The following is an 18,672-nucleotide window of genomic DNA, read 5'->3' on the forward strand; positions in this document are numbered from 1 at the left end:
CATAACAGCAATGAACCAGTTTCCCATCGCCAACCCGTGCAGAGAGCCCAAGTTGGCTGAATCAGGGATATATGCACTGGAGAAACAGATTCACATTGCACCACTGAAACACCTCAATGAAACAACTGCACTGAGTACCATCTTATTAGCTCAATATTCAAACCTACTGTTAGCATTATTGTTTTAGACACTCTCTTTATGATGTTCGTTGTATAAAAATAAGTAGAATTCTGGAAAGAGATTTTTAAAAAACCGTTAGAGCAATGCAACCCAAAAACATACCATTCAGACCAACTCATCCATGCCAAAGGTGCCCATCTCAATTACCTACATTTGGCCTATATCCCTCTAATCCAGGAGTTCCCAACTTTTTTTATGCCATGGACCAATACCACTAAACAAGGAGTCAATGGACCCCAGGTTGGGAAACCCTGCTTAAATCTTTCCTATCCATGTACTAATCCAAAAACCTTTCACACTTTGCTGTTATACATGCCTCAACTACTTTTTCTGCCAGCTTGTTGTTTGTATGCACCATAGTCTAGATACAGAAAAACTACGTAGAGAATATTTTGAGGCCAGTCCAATGACAACATTTAAAGACATCTGGTTGGGTACATGTATAGGAAGGTTTATATGGATACGGGCTAAATACAGACAAATGGGTGAGCTTAGATAGACACACTGCTATTGTACCCGCCTTCATTATCTTCGCTGGTAGTTCTTTCCTTATGCACAGCAGGTTCTACATAAAGAAGTTGCTTCTTAAGTCCATTTGCATTCTTTCCCCTCTCATCTTAAACCTATCCCCTCTGGTATTTGGTTCCTTTTCCCTGGTAGAAAGACTGTCCATTCACCTTATCTAGGGCCCTTGATTTGGACGAGTAGAGCCACAAGGCCTGCTTCTGCATTGTAAAACCCTCTGCATGAAACCAGGTGTACCGATTACCAAACTGCCAAATCAAAAGCAACACAAAAGGTTAATGATTAAAATAAGTAAAAACTTAAGTTACTTTTGTCTCCTGCTCCAGGGAAGAATCGGAGCCTATCTTTCTTCTTCTTCTCTTCAGGAGCCAAGGGAAGAGGTTTGGAGCCATGGTTAAGGCTTCCCGGATCTTTACTGCCCACTCCAATCATGGTACTGGTGTTCCTCATGGGCGGAGCCGGGGGCTTGTCCTCCACTTCCCCATTATCTGACATCTTCAGTTACCGCCACCTACCCCTACAAAACAAAGATAAAAGACTGGGTTAATAATGTCAACCATTTGCCATATATAGTACAGTAACACTCAATGGCCACTTTATTAGGTATAGGGGGCAGCACGTATTAGGAATTTGCGCAAGTACAACAAAAATATTCAATTATAAAGAATTAAAGTTAATAGAGATTAAATGTACATAAATACCAGCATATATTTACAATATGAACAGCATTATATAAAGTGGTTTAAACTTTACAGTACAGTGACAGGGGTCATAGATAGAGTGGGAGGGTCTAACTAGAATGGTTAATCAAATTAACTGCCTGGGGGAAGAAACTTTTAAGATGGTGTGAAGTTTTTGTTTTAATAGCCTTCGACTGCCTTCTTGAAGGAAGCTTTTGGAAAAAGCAGACTGCTGGGTTACCACATGATTTTCCTGCCTGCTTCTTTGTCCCGTATACATAGATGTCCTGCAGTGATGCATCTGGCAGCGAGTTCTTGTTTCCTTTAGATGCTCATCTAAAAACTTAATCACTGATACCTGAGGTTACTACAGAGAAAGTGCGAGGACAGAATCTCATACATAGGTTCACCAGGTTGAATCCAGCGATGAGGGAGTTAGACTATGAGGAGAGATTGCGTCACCTGGGACTGTACTTCCTGGAATTCAGAATGAGAGGAGATCTTATAGAAATACCTAAAATCATGAAGGGGATAGATAATATAGAGGCAGAAAAGTTGTTTCCATTGGTAGGCAAGACTAGAACTAGGGGACATAACCTCATCATTCGGGGGGGGGGGGGGGGTAGATTTAGGGAGGGTGGGGGGGTGAGGAGGAACTGCTTTTCCCCAGAGTGGTGAATCTGTGAAATTCTCTGCCCAGTGAAGTAGTGGAGGCTACCTCAGTAAAAGTACTTAAGACAAGATTGGATAGATTTTTGCATAGTAGTGGAATTAAAGGTTTATGGGAAAAAGGCCATGATCTTATTGAATGGTACAGCAGGCTTGATGGGCCAGATAGCCGACTCCTGCTCCTATTTCTTTTGTTCTTATAATAACACATTTACAAAATTCACTCTAAAAGTTTGCCATGAAGATATGCTAACAAGAGAGCATACAAATTAGAATCATCTTACCACAACACTACTTTCATATTTAAAGTTCTTTTTGTTTGAGAGCAGGCTAGTGGTGGTGAATGGAACTGGAGCACTTACAGGAAACCCGTGCTGTGACAAGCCTTCAGTTTTGTGTGAGGGGACATCTATTTTTATCTACAAGGATCAGCCATAAATAGAACTTCAGGATTAAAGATGTGCCAGTGCTGGGGGATGCAGAAGAGATTCACCTGGATAGAATGAAGCATCTTTGCTATGAGGAAACTGTGGAAGTGATGCAACATTACAGCACAGAATCATGCCCTACAGCCCATCTAGTTCATGTCCCATAGCCACCATACCCCTCCCATCCACTTACTTATTCAAACTTTTCTTAGATATGGCAATCAAACCCACATCCACCACTTCCACTGGCACCTCATTCTGCACTCAGGCCACCCTCAGAGCTAACTTCCCCTTAAATATTTTACCTTCCACCCTTAACCTATGACATTTACTCTAGTCTCAGCAAACCCAAGTGGAAATAGGCTTCTTGCATTTATCTAATCTATACCCCTCAATTTTGTACACCCATCGAATCTCCCTTCATTTTCCTGTGCTCCAGAGAATAATGTCCTAACCTATTCAACCTTTTCCTATACAGTACTGTGCTAAACTCCATAAGACAAAGGAGCAGAAGTCAGTCATTCGGCCCATCGAGTCTGCTCCGCCATTTTATCATGAGCTGATCCATTCTCCCATTTAGTCCCACTCTCCCGCCTTCTCACCATAACCTTTAATGCCCTGGCTACCCAGATACCTATCAATTTCTGCCTTAAATACACCCAATGACTTGGCCTCCACTGCTGCCTGCGGCAACAAATTCCATAGATTCACCACCCTCTGACTAAAAAAATTTCTTCGCATTTCTGTTCTGAATGGGCGCCCTTCAATCCTTAAGTCATGCCCTCTCGTACTAGACTCCCCCATCATGGGAAACAACTGTGCCACATCCACTCTGTCCATGCCTTTCAACATTCAACATATATTTCAAACCTCAATATACATACGCCTAAGACTTTTGCACAGTACTGTGGCTCAGATCCTCGAGTGCCAGCAATATTCTTGAGGATACAAGTAATAGGGAGAGGTTGAAATGGTCCAGGCACAAATTGAATTTCATGATTCAAGGTGTGATAAATGCTAGAGAGGGTGCAGAGGAGACACAAACAGATGTTGCCTGGAATAGAGCATTTCAACCATGAGGAAAGACTGCAGAAGCTCAGTCTATTGTCCCTGAAGGTCAAGAGTGGGCATGATTGAGATGTATAAGATTGAGGAGTGTAAATAAGATAGAAAATAAAATTAGCAATTGGTTTATTATTGTCAAATTTACTGAGATATGGTGAAATACTTTTCCTTTGAATGCCATCCAGACAGATCACATTGGGGGTAGAAAAACAGAGGACATAGTTGCAGGGTGAGGGGTAAGAGATTCTTCACCCAGAGAGTGCCGAGTACCTGGGATACACTGCTGGGAAGTGCTGGAAGCAGAGTCACTGACCAAATTTAACTATCCTGACGAGCACTTGAAATGCAAGGCACTGAAGGCTATGGGCCAAATGCTGGAAAGCAGAACTACTAACAGATGGGTCTCCACTGGTAGGTGTGAAGGTGGTGGGGCTGGATGGCCTGTTTTCATGCTGTATGACGCCAATTCAAATCAATAACACTAACTTCCGATAATTCAGCACAAATTTGCAATTGCATGGTTGGTTCCAACTCCTGAATTAACAAGAATCACTGGGACAAAAAAAAAACAAACTATTTTTGTATGGCCCCAAACACCAGTTGAGACAAATGGTGAAACTGGCAAAGACTATGTTCCCATGGTTGGTTGGACAATGATGAGGAGATACAACTACAGGCTTATCACCAAAAGAGCAAAGGTCAGGCGAAATAAGGAAGGGAGTCAATAATATAGAGTAACTGGCAGATGCAAAGTTCAAAACCCAAAGTACATGCATCTCACTATATACTATCCTGAGATTTATTTACTCAAGTCATAGAACAAAGAACAGTATAGCACAGGAACAGGCCAAAGGCCCTTTGGCCGATAAATGCTGTGTGGAACCAAATATATTAGTAATCAAGTGGCCAACTAAACTAATCCCTTACAACTACTGTGTCTGTGCCCCTCCAATTTTCTAACATTCATGTGCCTACCCAAACATCTCATGTATCTGCCTCTACCACCATTCCAAGCACCCACCACTCTCTTGTATTAGTCATTCAAAAATGAAGATATTTACTTGAAGACAAAAGCACATGAGGAAAAGACAGGAGGATGAAGAAGTCTTTCAGTGAATGGATTTCTGGCAAGTATGAAATAATTGAGATGGCTAACTAAGTAATGATATTGCATCTACATTATTTACATCTATCTAACATCCAACCACTGTATTCAGGAACTAGAGCAGTTGAACGGAAAAGCAAGTTTTGGATTTTGGTTACATCCAATAAGACTTGAACACGTCAGTGAAGCGTATTTTATCAGCTTAAATGCCTTCACTGAGGATCCATGAATTAGTTCTTTTCGTGTTCAACAGCCTGAAAAGGAGAACAATTGTAGCCTTCACTTAGTTGAAAGTAATATACTCAAGTCAAGAATGGTTCTTGGTCACAGATGTGGAATGGTCTGGAGCAACCCTCAATTGGTCAGGATCGATCATGGATGTTATGTCCTAGCTATCTATGTGATACACAAGTACAATCTGGAGAACAAGCTACTGCCCATGTAGCTGGCTCCCCCTCACCATGCAAAGGAACGGCAAATACCAATACAAGACTGTATCAACAGTACTGCAGGGGTTGCTAGGCAGGCTGCCTTATGGACTCCAGATTTAGATTTTTCCAGCTCATTTTCCATGAGTGGGTATAGACGTGTGTCAGCGGAAGTCTGAGATCAGAGTTTTCCTTCTTGTAGATGAGCTGCCAACCATGGCTGACGAGGCCCACCTGCCTGAAGCAACTGGTTTTAAGGTGCCGGTAACCCACCTTTGCCCCTTCTCTTGTCAGGAGAAACGGTTCTGCCAGACTTAGTGGCTGAGCCACATGTGAAGGCCAGGAGATGGATGTGGTTGTACAAGGACATTAGGAGCATTTAATAGGTAGTGGAGCTTACCCCCGGCTATAATCAAGCTTAAAGAACCGGAGAACAGTTAATGTAGCAACTGCCAACACATTCAAAATGCAGTGGGTGGACGCAACTCACAAACCAGTTATAACTAATTGAATCTTAAGGAGCACGGAAACTCTTGAGCATGGTAGGCAATCTGGGATTAATTGGAAGACACATTAAGAGAAAAATAGGGCACAGAAAGCTGTGTTCATTAAGACAACAGAGTCCTGAACAACATCAAGACTAAATCTTGGCTGTGCAAATAGATTTTTAAACACAAAATGCCTTTCCCAGTGCATTCCCTAGGGTTTGAGGATGAACTGCTCTACAATATATTTGAATCATCTCAAATGACAGAAGAGATGCTCAAAAACCACATGACGGTGGGGGGGGTGGAGAGAGGAGAAAAAAGACTGGTGCAATTATCAAAGAACTACCATCTCATTCAACTAAAAAAAAATAAATCACTTGCGTGTGATATAGAGCCTTGAAGATCATTCAACTGAGACCAGCTTGATCTCAGTCAACTACAATTATTAGAACTCTGTGGTGGTGGTGATGATAGTGGATGGTGCTGAGAGCAAATTTGGGTTAGCAGCATTGGACAAAATAAAGGATCGATCAAGAAAGCATAGATCAGGGGTTCCTTGCTTGATTGGTATTGGTCTATGGCATAAAAAAGGTTGGGAACCCCAGCATAGATAATGTGCCATGTGAAGCACACAGGCAATGCAGCCTTGGTTAAATAGCCACAAACGGATTAAATGAATAACAGAGCAACGTACAAAATGCTGGTGGAACTCAGCAAGACAGGGAGTGTCTATAGGGTTCAATAAACAGTCAACGTTTTGGGCAGAGACCCTTCATCAGGGCAAATAAATGAAGTCCAACCCCCGCCCCAGGCAAAACACTGGACAGCTCCTATTGAATGTGTAACGTTAAAACTATGAACAGCAACAGCTTCTGTGTTGTGATGATCCTGTATATGAAACTACTTGAAAGGTTTGGTAGAAATAGTAAAACACCAAAAGAAGGTTTATGGAATAAACACAAAAGATTCTACAGGTGCTCAGAATCTTGAGTAACACACAAAATGTTGGAAGCTCTCAGCAAGTCAAACAGCACCTATGGAGGAGAATAAATAGTTGACATTTTGGGCAGAGGCCTTTCATCAATACTGGAGAGGAAGGGGGAAGAAGAACATGGACAGGAAAGGGAGGGGAATGAAAGAAGCTGGGAGGTGATAGGTGGTGGAGGAGGGGATGTTATGGAATAGTGTAAAAAGGACTCAGATAATGCAGTGGATAGTATTTCATATCTTCTTCATCAATTGGTCTGAGATGCAGTTTTTTTTTAAAATGGAAACAAAAATCAGCAGAAAGGGTGAGCAGCTTCAAGTTCCTGGGTGTCAATATCTCCGAGGATCTAACCTGGAACCAACATATTGATGCAATTACAAAGACAGCACACTGGCAGCTATACTTCATGAGTTTGAGGAAATTTGGTTTGTCAACCAAGACTCTAGCAGATTTCTACAGACGTACGAGGGAGAACATTCTGACTTGTTGCATCACTGCCTAGTTCAGAGGCATCAATGCACAGTCTCACAAAAATACATACAGAAGGTTGCAACCTCAGCCAGTTCCATCATGGGCATTAGTTCCCCCCCACCCCCACCACAGGCCATTTTCAAAAGGTGATGCCTTAAGGAGGCAGCATCTACCTTCACCACCCTGGAAATGCCCTCTTTATTACCACCATCAGGGAGAAGGCCTGGGAGTCCGAAGGCCCAAACTCTGCCATCAGATTTCTGAACGGTCTATGAACCCATGACCTCGCTACTCTGTGTTTGCTCTATTTACATAGTAACTTATGTATTCCAGAAAACAAATTTCACAACACAGTGATAATAAAATTAACCCAACTCTGATTCAACCCCACAACCCTCTACAACCCAATTCAACTGCCACATACCCACAGTTGAACCAAATGTCAGTAGTCAGATAATTTCAGGAACAGCAAGCTTTGGTGTGTGGGGGAGAAACCAAAGCACGAGGGAAACTCGTGGTTACAGAGAGTATGTATAAACCACAAAGAGAGCATCCAAGATCAGCATCAAATCTAGATCTCTGGAACTGTGAGTCGATCACTAGAGTAACACACAGAGTGCTTGAGGAACTCAGTAGGTCAGGTAGTTATGTACAGGAATAAAGTAAATGTTTCAGGATGAGACCCCTCATCAGGACTGATCACTGCAGCACGGAAAGTGTTATTACACGTTCATCAAAACCTCTCATAAATTTCGATCAGATAATCTTACAACTTCTGCTCACAGGAACACAAAGTCATACTTCTTCAATCATTCACACAATTGAAATCACTGACTGGGTGCCATTTCCTCTCTTCCCAATCCAGATATACTGATCATAGTTCCATAGGTGCTGCCTGACCTGCTCATTGGTTCCATTCCTTTTACATTCTCCCTGTTGGGGTATTTAAAACCCAACCCATAATATTCCAATTGAAGGCTATCCAGTGACATGCACAATGTCCCAGTTTCTCGACCACAAGACCTTGGAGCAGAACAGGCTATTCCACCCATCAAGTCTGCTCCGCCATTCCATCATGACTGATTTTATTTATTTATTGTCATGGCTGATTTTATTTAACTACAGTGCAGAATAGGCCTTCCAGCCCTTTGAGCCCCACTGCCCGGCAATTCCCCGATTTAATCCTCACCTATTCGAAGAACAATGTACAATGACCAATTAGCCTACCAACCGTTATGTCATTGGACTGTGGGGTGAAACCTGAGCACATGAAAGAAACCCAGGCGGTCACAGGAAGAATATACAACCCCCTTCAGACAGTGGCAGGAATTGAACCCAGTGTGCTGATACTGTGAAGCATTGTACTAACCACTGTGTTACTGTGCTGCCCAATTATCCCTCTCAGCCCGATTCTCTTGCCTTCTCCCCTTAACCTTTGACACCTTGATTAATCAAGAACTTAAATCAACCAATGACTTGGCTGACACAGCTGTCTGTGGCAAAGAATTCCACAGATTTATCACCCTCCGACCAAACAAAAATTTCCTCATCTGTTCTAAATGAACATGCCTCAGAGGCTGTGCCCTCCACTATAGGAAACAAGCTCTCCACATCCACTCTAGCTAGATCTTTCAATATTCCATAGGTTTCAATGAGATCCCTTCTCATTCTTCTAAACTCCAGAGTACAGGCCAAGGGCTATCAAATGCTCATGTTAACCTTTTCATTCTTGTGAACCCCTCTGGATCCTCTGCAATGTCAGTACATCCTTTCTTAGATTAGAGGTCCAAAACTGCTGTTACATGGCCACAGTTTGATCACAGGACAGTGGGGTGATGTTACGTCACGTGATGGCAGGTTCCCTACTGTACTTAAGGAAGCCCGCCAAAGTGTGACGCAGCTTTACTTTCTATTTTAAGGTGCAAACACGTTGTTGCCGGCAGTTTCACCAATCGCTGCCAGATTTTAAAGGTAAAACAAAGTGCAACAAATACAGTCTAGTATTGGAGAGTGAAGACCTTACCAAAGTACGGGAACGCAAAAGTTAATGACGTTTGGTGTTTTGGAAGTGATCGACTATTTGGAATTGGAATCGTCCGGGAAATTGTGGCATGCATGTTTGAGTTAAACCCCTGCAAGGTCAGGACAGTTTGTGCAGTGTCCACCCTCCAGGAAAAAGGTCAGTTACTTTATGACTTTATATTCGGCATGACTCCTTTGGACAAGGCATCGCTCGACTGCGATCGGCAGATTTGTCATTTTCTTCGGAGGAATTGTTGCTGCAGTAAAGTCTCTCCTTAAGGACTGTAAAAATTTCTTGGACTTTTCAACTTACTCCTTTAAGACTGTACTTGAATGAGAACTCATTAAGAACTATTTCTAAGATTGGCTGTTTGTTCGAGATAGCCGCATAACGATTAACTTCTAGTTAAGCTAGTTTGTTTACTTTCATGTGTTTTGAGTAGAGGTTAACAAATATCGTTGTTTGTTTATATAACCTGACTCTATTTCATATCCATTGTTGCTGGACAGGTGCCACTTCTCACAATACTCCCAAAGTGGACTGACCAATGCCTTATAAAGATTCAGCACTACACCCTTGTTTTTGTATTCTAGTCCTTTCGAAATGAATGCTAACATTGCATTTGCTGTTCAGAGTCAATGAATCTACAAAACCAATCTAATTAGTCTCCTAATTATTTGAAAGTTCCTCCAGCAGACAGTTTGATATCCCAGATTCCTACATCTGCAGTCTCTTGTCTGTACTGCGAGGAATCCTTCACTATCCTTTACTGTTTCAGTAAACCATGCAGCCTAGCTTGTTGGGGTCTAAATCTAGCATTGGGAGGTGGGTACCCATTTTAAAACCGAGGTGGACGAGGAATTACTTTAGCCAGAGGATGGTGAATCTGTGAACTTCATTGCCAGACAGCTATAGAGGACTAAACAGGTTATACAGGTGTTGCTCCAATCTGAGAGAGCAACAGAGAGGATAAAAACTAGAACTGTGGGTGGCTTAATCTAAATTAACAAGAGAAGGTGCATGAACTGGAAGTGGACTTATAAAATACAGAGCTATGAAATAGAAGATAAAAGGATCAGGAAATATTGTGAGTTATTAATAATAGCTCCCTCCAGCTCTGATTAATTTGTAATTATTTTTCAAAATTATGAAAAGATAATAATGCAACATTTTATGGATAAAAGCATCAATGAAATAGGAGATATGATGTATGCATTCATGAGTGTGGGCTTCTATTAGATGAGTTTGTGTTAGATTACTGATTATTGATTGAAACTTGCCTAACGTCTGGGTGATCTTTCAAGAGAGACAACTATAATACTGAGATCCCATGAGGCCATTTGACAATGGATCAAAACAATTAGCCCCAACTTAGTGAAACCTTGATAAGGCCACACGTAGAATATGGCACAGAAGCCAAGTAGCACTGCCTTTCAAAAACGTATTAATATACAGAGAAGGGTTCTGCAAAACGGATGGAGTCTTTGGAGTCAATTTCTGGAGAGAGCTTTGTCAATTTTTAATGTGAAAATATAATTTGGAATCAAATGGAAGGCCTTCAAGACAAATAATATTGTACAAAATAACATAGAGGTAATACCAAGCTTATCCTAAAGTTCAGAGGCCAATTTGATTTTCTCTTCCCTATCAGTAATTTAAGAAACAATGCTAATATTAGACAGAACACATTTAAGGTGAGAGGAAGCAGAGTCCAAAAGGAGATGTGCATGGCTAATTTACTTATTTTTGCTGAGTGACTAGTGCCCGAAAAGCTCTGCTCAGTGGTTACTGAGGCCGATACAATACAGGTGTTTAAAAGGCTCTTAGATGGGCAGACAATGGATCGTGACCAGGTGGAAACTACTCATTTATTTAATTAGCAGTAATTAGCTCAATAGGTTTGGCAAAATTACTGGAGTGGCATGCCAGTGTAGCGATCAGCACAAGAATTTTACACCACCCCACTGACACAGGTTCAATTCTGCTGCTGTCTATAAGAAATTAGACCCGGCTGGTGGCATAGTGGCATCAGTGCCGGACTTCGTGATGGAAGGTCCTGAGTTCGAATCCAGCCGGCTCCCCTGCACACTTTCCATCCATGCTGGGTTACGAGCTGGTGATCTCTTTGGAAACTCACCCGGCAGAAGGCAATGGCAAACCACCGCTGTAACTTGCCTCGTACGCAGTTCCCCACTACGTCATAGAGGCGTGGAGGGAAATCGTCCACTAACCGAAGAAACTCTGGATGCAACGTACCTTCCCCTATAAGAAATTAGTACCTTCTCCCCCTGACCTTGTGAGTTTCCTCTACATGCTCTAGTTTGCTCCCACATTCTACAGATTAATTGTAGGTTAATTTGTTACATGGGTATAATTGGGCCAGAAGGGCTTGTTACCTTGCTGTGTGTTCGTTAAGTGCCATGTCATATGACGTAGGCAATCATGGTCTTTCCACGACCATGATTGTTCTTGGCAAATTTTTCTACATTAGTAACTTACCTTTGCCTTTTTCTGAGCATTCTCTTTACAAGACAGGTGACCCCAACCATTATCAATACCTTCAGAGATTGTCTGCCTGGCGTCAGTGGTCGCTTAATGAGGATTTGTGATATACACCAGTGTTTGTAGGACCATCAACAACCACCTGCTGGGGGGGCGGGGGCGGGGGCAGGGGGGGTCTAAACAGGTGCTACGCCTGCACAAGGGTGGTGACTTGCAGGACGGTGGAGGAAGGAGTGCCTTACACTCCATTTGGTAGAGAAACATCTCCATCCCACCACTCTGGCTTTAAAAATAAATCTTATTTTTAAGCAAAATATTTTCCAAATACAAATTCATTTAGCTGACATCATAAATTTTGGAATCACTCTGTTCAGTACAAACTTAAGAGATTCTGTAGATGCCGAAAATCCAGAGTGCTGGAAGAACTCAGCAGGTCAGGCAGCATCTATGGAGAGGAATAAAGAGTCAACATTTCAGGCCAAGACCCTTCATCAGGACTCATGAAGAGTCTCGGCCCGAGCGTCAACTGTTTATTCCTCTCCAGACTGCCCGGCCAGCTGGGTTGCTCCAGCATTTTGTATCGGTTCATGGTTTTCTACGTGGCTTTTTGCATTTGAAGATGCTTGGTTAGGAAATCAAATTCGATAATTACAGAATCCTGAGAAAGAACAAGTTTAATTTTGAGGTAGGCCCTTAGTTCAATGCAGCTAAGGAGTGGGAGAAGAAAATATCATGGGAGAGGTCACAGTTATAGACCATTATAATATCACTTGAAAAGGAAAGACAACACCATAAAACCACAAGACGTTGGAGCAGAATTAGACCAGTCCATCATGTCTGCTCCATCAATCCATCATAACTGATTTATTATTCCCCTCAACACCATTCTCCTGCCTTCTCCCATACCAATCAAGAACCTATGAATCTCTGCTTTAAATATATCCAGTGACTTGGCCTCCACAGTCATTCGTAGCAATGAATTCCAGATTTCCCACCCTCTGGGTAAAGATGCCATGGCAACACAGAAGTTGGAAGTCGGTGCAACGTTATTATAGCTTGGGGCATCAGAGTTTGATTCCAGCAAACTCTAATAAATTTTGTTCGTCCTTCCCTTGTGCATCTTCTGACAGTTAGTAGATTAATTGTCCCATGATTAGGTGGGGATTAAATGGGCAGAGAGGCTCGGTGGGCCAGAATGGCCTGTTGGCACTGTCTCTCTAAATAAATAGATTACTCCTCATCTCTGTTATAAAGGGAAGAACATCTATACTGAGGCTATGCCCTCTGGTACTAGATTTCCCCCAATATATGAAACATACTCTCCATGTCCAATCCACCTAGGCCTCTCAATATTCGATGATTTCAAATGAGTTCGGAACTCCAGGGAGTACAAGCCCAGAGGCGAATACCTCTCATACATTAACCCTTTCAACGCCGTGTCAACTGGTGTCACCCTGTCAGCTCATCAGTGAAACCCAAGCAGTTTCAATCTCCTTCAATATGTCCCTTTGCAGCATCATGGCTCTTTTAGTAGTCCTGGCATTGCTTCAGTGTTGGTGACAACTACCATCAAGGCAGAAGAGAGTTCTATTAATTGATTTGATGGCACTCGATACTTTTTTTTAAAAAAGTACAATTCTCTAATTAGTCTTAACAGTTATGCCAAATCTTCCTTCTAATTGATCAAGTTATTCTAACTAAATGACCTGGCAATTTTAAATCAAGACAGCTCTACACAAAATTGCAATCTGAAGGACGAAAATCAATAATCCAATTTACGAACATCCTCCACACCCACTATTTCACCTCATCATAAACCCAGTGTGACAAGAATACACATAGATAAGATGTTAGCTGTCCTGTGTGATCAGCAGTTGGTCTGCCACCTGTCTTCAAGAGAGAGATAAGGAACACAATGAAACAGCATCTGGAGATGTGTAACAAAGGGACGGGAGAGAGAGAGCTGTCTGGAGCGGCTCTCCCTTTGAACCCTGAACTGTTTGAAGTGATGGACAGGCGATACCCCAGCAGGGGGATAAAAAGGGACAGGTTCGCTAAGGCACACACACACACGACACCCGAGGTAACGAGACCCTGGAAGCGGTGCGCCTCTCACGAGTCGGTGGGAAGTACCGGACCTTAAATGCACAGGGTGGAAAGGTACGATCAGCGGGAACCCGGTGTGTGTCCACCCTCGCTTGGGTGCCGGGTTCACTGCAGAGGATCGACCGCATCTGGAGGAGGGGTCACAGTCGGTGACCTCAGGTGACATCACCAAGGACCTGCCCGAAAGCTGCTTGTGAGAAATATCACCGGTCTGTGAGTGGAAGCCGTGTCTGAATGATCAGTCATTCCCGTTCTCTCTCTCTCTCCACGTTGTCCATCGCCATGGCAGCAATTACTGTGAACTGAACTATTAAATCGAACTGGACTTTTGTGTCACTTTGAAATTGGTCATTTACCCCTAGACAACGATAGAGCTTGATTGATGCTGTTATCTTAATTCTGTGCACATGTGTGTTTATCATTGCTGAACTGTTGCATTTATTATCCTTTCGATTACTGTGTTGCTTGTTTCTTTAATAAAACTTTCTTAGTTCTAGTAATCCAGACTCCAACTGAGTGATCCATTTCTGCTGGTTTGGCAACCCAGTTACGGGGTACGTAACACCAGTAATAAACTGTGCGCCATATATTACTTGGAGATGATTCACAGAATATTACAGCAGAGCACAGGCCCATTGAACCACAAGCAAACTAACCCTTCCCCTGCCCCCATAGTCTTCCAAAAGATTGGTAGGTTTTTAAGATTTCTTTAAGATAGAGAGTGGTAGGTGCATGGAACGTACTGCTGGGTGTGGTGGGAGGGGCAGATATATTAAGGACACTTAAGATACTCTTAGATAGGCACATGGATGAAAGAAAAATTGAGGGGTATTTGGGAGGAAAGGGAGAGATTGATTTTGGAGCAGATTAAAAGGGTTGGCACAGCATCATTGCCCACAAACGTCGCCACACATTTGGCTCCGACATAATATACCCACTGTGCTCAACAGGACACAGAACAGAACAAGCAATAAAACTAAAAAATGTTTAAAAGTACAGACGCCACAGCCAACCTCAAAACCCGACACTACGACTTCTCACTTCCTAGATAAATGCTTCCTGATTTACTGAGAGTCTGACTCTGTTTTGAGGATTTCAGCATCTGCATTATTTATCAACCATTCTGTTCCAATCCGAACAATCACTTGTCCATGTCAGACGCTGGGTAAGGTCATCTTCCCCTAGGCTGAGAGACTTCCAAACACCCTGCTACCATCCAATACACAATATTTATTCATAGCATCAGAAGCATTTCACTGTTGTCTATTTAACTATATGTGCAATTTAGTCAACTTGTACATCTAAAGAATATTTTTATTACCTGTTAAATATGTTAAATACCATGTTTTGTACCTTGGTCCCAAAGGAATATTATTTCATTTAGCTGGATACAGGTGTATGGATGAATGACAATAAACTAGAACTTGGTAACAGAATCCTGGCCTGACTTACTCTTACTTTGCCTTACATTAGTAGCCACAAAAACACAAGCTAGTTAATTTGGTATAGAATTACATCCATAACACTTCAAATTACAATCACCCCCAGTTAGGATTTTCTACTTTACACTGTTCAGAGAGCGACCCGTTGATCTGGTAGAATGGAACATCTTTTCAAGAGTAAACATTTTACTTTGATGAGCACAAGAGATTCTGGAGATGCTGGAAATCCAGAGCAACAAACAAAATGCTGGTGGAACTCAGCAAGTCAGGCAACATCTGTGCAGGGGAATGAACAATTGATGTTTTGGGCCAAGACCCTCCTCCTTCCCTTTCTTCCAGGGTCTACTGACTTCTCCAATCAGATCCTTCTTCAGCCCTTTACCACTTACACCAAATATCTTACCCGGTTTCATCTATCACCTGTCAGCTTGAGCTCCATCCTCTCCCCACCCCCCCCCCACCTTCTTATTCTTCCCCCTTCCTTTCCAGTCCGGATGAAGGATCCCAGTCGGAAACATTAACTGCTTATTCCTCTCTATTGGTGCTTCCTGACCTGCTGGGTTCCTCAGCATTTTTGTGTACTTTACTTTGATCCCCAATTATCCAGCCAGTGGTCCCCAACCTCCGGGTCTCGAAGCATGCAGGGGTGAAGCGGTAGCCAGAGTGCACCCAGCACATCTTTAAGAAAAAAGCCGAAATAAACAAGCTAATTAATTAGGTGCCGCCCAGAAGCCAGTCTTCATTAGAGGAACTGAGGTGGAGAGGGTCAATAACTTTAAATTCTTTGGCATTGAAGATCGACGTTTCTCTCTGAAAAGTGTCAGAGGATCTGTCCTGGGACCAGCACGTAACTGTCATTTCAAAGAAAGCATGGCAGTGCCTATACTTTATTAGAAGTTTGTGTAGATTCAACATGTCACCACAATCCTGACAGCCCTGTCTTTTCAGCATGTCTGGGCTGGTTCTAAATTGACCAAACAATGGAACAGCTAAAGGCTCCAGCGCCCTGGAAAGAGGAGTGAGCATCGCATAGAGCAAATCGGCAATCACCTCTGATCTGGGCCAACATTTACGTGCCAGGCGGCACCTAATTAATTAGCTTGTTTATTTTGGCTTTTTTCTTAAAGATGTGCTGGGTGCGCTCCGGCTACCGCTGCATCCCTGCATGCTTTGCGGCCCGGAGGTTGGGAACCACTGGTCCAGACATATTGAAAAGAAACCTTGTAATGAGCATTTTGGGCTCCAGAATAAACTTTTTACAGAAAATTTCATCTTCTTCTACCACCTATTGCCTCCCAGCCTCATACATCATTCCCACTCTTTCTCCCCCCCCACCCGGATCGACCCATCCCCTGCTAGTCTGCCAGTTCTTGCACTACCTCCTCATACTAGCCATATGCCCTTTTTTGTTCCAATCCCGATGAAGGATCTTGGCCTGAAATATCGACTGTTTATTCGCCTCCATAGATGCTGCCTCACCTGTTGAGTTCCTCCAGCATTTTGTGTTGCTCCAGATTTCCAGCATCACCCGTCTCTGTTTATAGACAACGAACCACTTTTAAAATCTATCATAGTTGTTTTGTATGAAACAAACTGTACATAGCAAGCATAACAGCAAAAAAATCATTCATTTCCTAATGCTGGTATCGGTTGAAAGATAAATCATGGTCAAAACACCAAAGAACTCCTCTCCATGTGTTTCTTAATGGTGCTTACAGCTTTCATCAACACAAGCTTCTGGAATTCTTGAGGAATACAACAGGTCAGGAAACAGAAGAATAAAAAGTTCATGTTTTGGTTCGAGACCCTTTATCAGCACTGGAAGGGAAGAGGGAAAGAATCCAGAATAATAAGTTGGAAAGGAGTGAAGGGAGCAAAATCCGGAAGAAGGTACGCAAGACCAGATGAGGAGAAAGGGAATAAAGTGACAAGCTGGGAGTTGATAGGTGGAAAAGGCAAGAAGCCAACATGAAAAGGTAGGGGGGCAGAAGGAGGAGTACAAGCTCAAAGGTGATTAGTGAAACCAGGTGATGGGGTGGGGGTCAAGGTGGGTGGGTGAGCTGTCTGTCAGAATTCCAAAGAGAAGCAGGCAGTCCCACTTCTTAAAAAAGTCTAAAATGTGTCAATATGAAGGAGGGATTTACCAAAGACAGTAAATGCTTTCCTAACACAAGATACACTCAAAAGGAAAATGACACCACATTATTGTTGTAAAAGCAAGCAGAGTTTATGGGCTTGTGTCTACCACCTGTGTGATTGCAAAGCAAAAACTGAATTTCTATCTGTTATTTTCAAATTCCAGTCAGTGTTCCTTCCATACTGACAAAAATAAAAATGAGGCAGATGTGAAGAGCTTGCCAGAATCGAGGATTAGTCATGAGGTCAGTGAAACGAATGAGGTACGAGTATAACTGTGCCCCAGGATGAATCAGCACATTTAGGGAAGAGAAAGACTGGAATTTAAGTTTCCATCTGGTCTTTAGAATCTTGCGCTGAATTTTGCCTTATTATGCAAAAGTATTTATTGGCCTGACCGATGACTCATGCGAGATTATGAACCGGATGTGTACACACTCTTATAGTGAATGAACACAGTTTTATAGTGAATAAAAGTGGCTTAATGTCATCAAGAATTAATGGGCTTTGGGTGCTTCCTGACTGTGTCTGCTTGAATGTAGCTTCTGTACATGACAGAATTAGTGACTCCAGGTTTATGTAACTGGTGATGTTAGCCTGATAAACAGCTACCAATAAGGAAGCAGAAAGTTCCTTCAATAAGTAATGACCACAATAAACTCTTCCCACTTTCTCCTTGTAACCCAGATTAGTGGTGGATTTATATGCAAAAGTTCAAAGTACATTTATTATCAAAGTATGTATCAAAGCTTTGTCCCTTTACAGGCAGCCACAAAAACAAATTCCCAAAATAATCCATTTAGAAAAAAAGACCAGACACCCAATATTCAGAGGGGGGAAAAAAAAGCACAAATACCTTCAGAAGTGAAGCTTTACAAAAGACACAAAGCCAGACATGACTATAGAGAGAGCAGGCCACAGCCTCAGTTCATCACAAAGCTGAGTGCACACTGCAAGACCACAGACAGAAAGCCAGGAATCACTGCAGCTGGAGCAGCCCATAGCCTCAATTCAGCACACAGCACTGCTCGTCCTCATCCCTTGGAATCCTCGAGTATGATCTTCCCTCTCCTTCATTTCTGCCACTCCTCCAAAAACAAAAGTAACCCTTAAACCTTCTGTCCAAGATATACCAGCTAGCTGAGTGATGTCACAGCAACAACCTGGCACTCAACATCAGTAGGAGCAAAGAGTGAGTGGATTGTGGACTTCAGAAAGGGCAAGGCGAGTAGCACGAACCATTCCTCAGAGGAATCAGAAGTGGAAGGAGTGAGCAATTTCAAGTTCCTGCATGTCAGTATTTCTGAAGACCCAACTGGAACCAACATATCGATGCAGGTATAAAGGTGGCAAGTAAAGGCATCCGTTAGTCTTGCGAGACCATGGATCAGCGCCTGGAAAGTCTTCACTCTCCAGGGCGCAGGCCTGGGCAAGGT

The 18,672-nt window shown here is 42.6% G+C and overlaps 1 protein-coding gene across 3 annotated transcripts in view; it reads right to left on the bottom strand.

Moving 5' to 3' along the window:
* pak1 (p21 protein (Cdc42/Rac)-activated kinase 1) overlaps nt 1-18,672 on the bottom strand; it is a 326,605-nt gene that overhangs the window by 124,048 nt on the left and 183,885 nt on the right. For all 3 annotated transcript variants that reach the window (XM_072262611.1, XM_072262613.1, XM_072262610.1), the window contains one exon: nt 1,014-1,222. In XM_072262611.1, the coding sequence (XP_072118712.1) occupies nt 1,014-1,200 (187 nt within the window). In that variant the 5' untranslated portion in view covers nt 1,201-1,222. The remainder of the gene's footprint in view (nt 1-1,013; nt 1,223-18,672) is intronic.

Source organism: Mobula birostris, chromosome 7 (genome assembly GCF_030028105.1).
Source record: "Mobula birostris isolate sMobBir1 chromosome 7, sMobBir1.hap1, whole genome shotgun sequence".
Lineage (NCBI taxonomy): Eukaryota > Metazoa > Chordata > Chondrichthyes > Myliobatiformes > Myliobatidae > Mobula > Mobula birostris.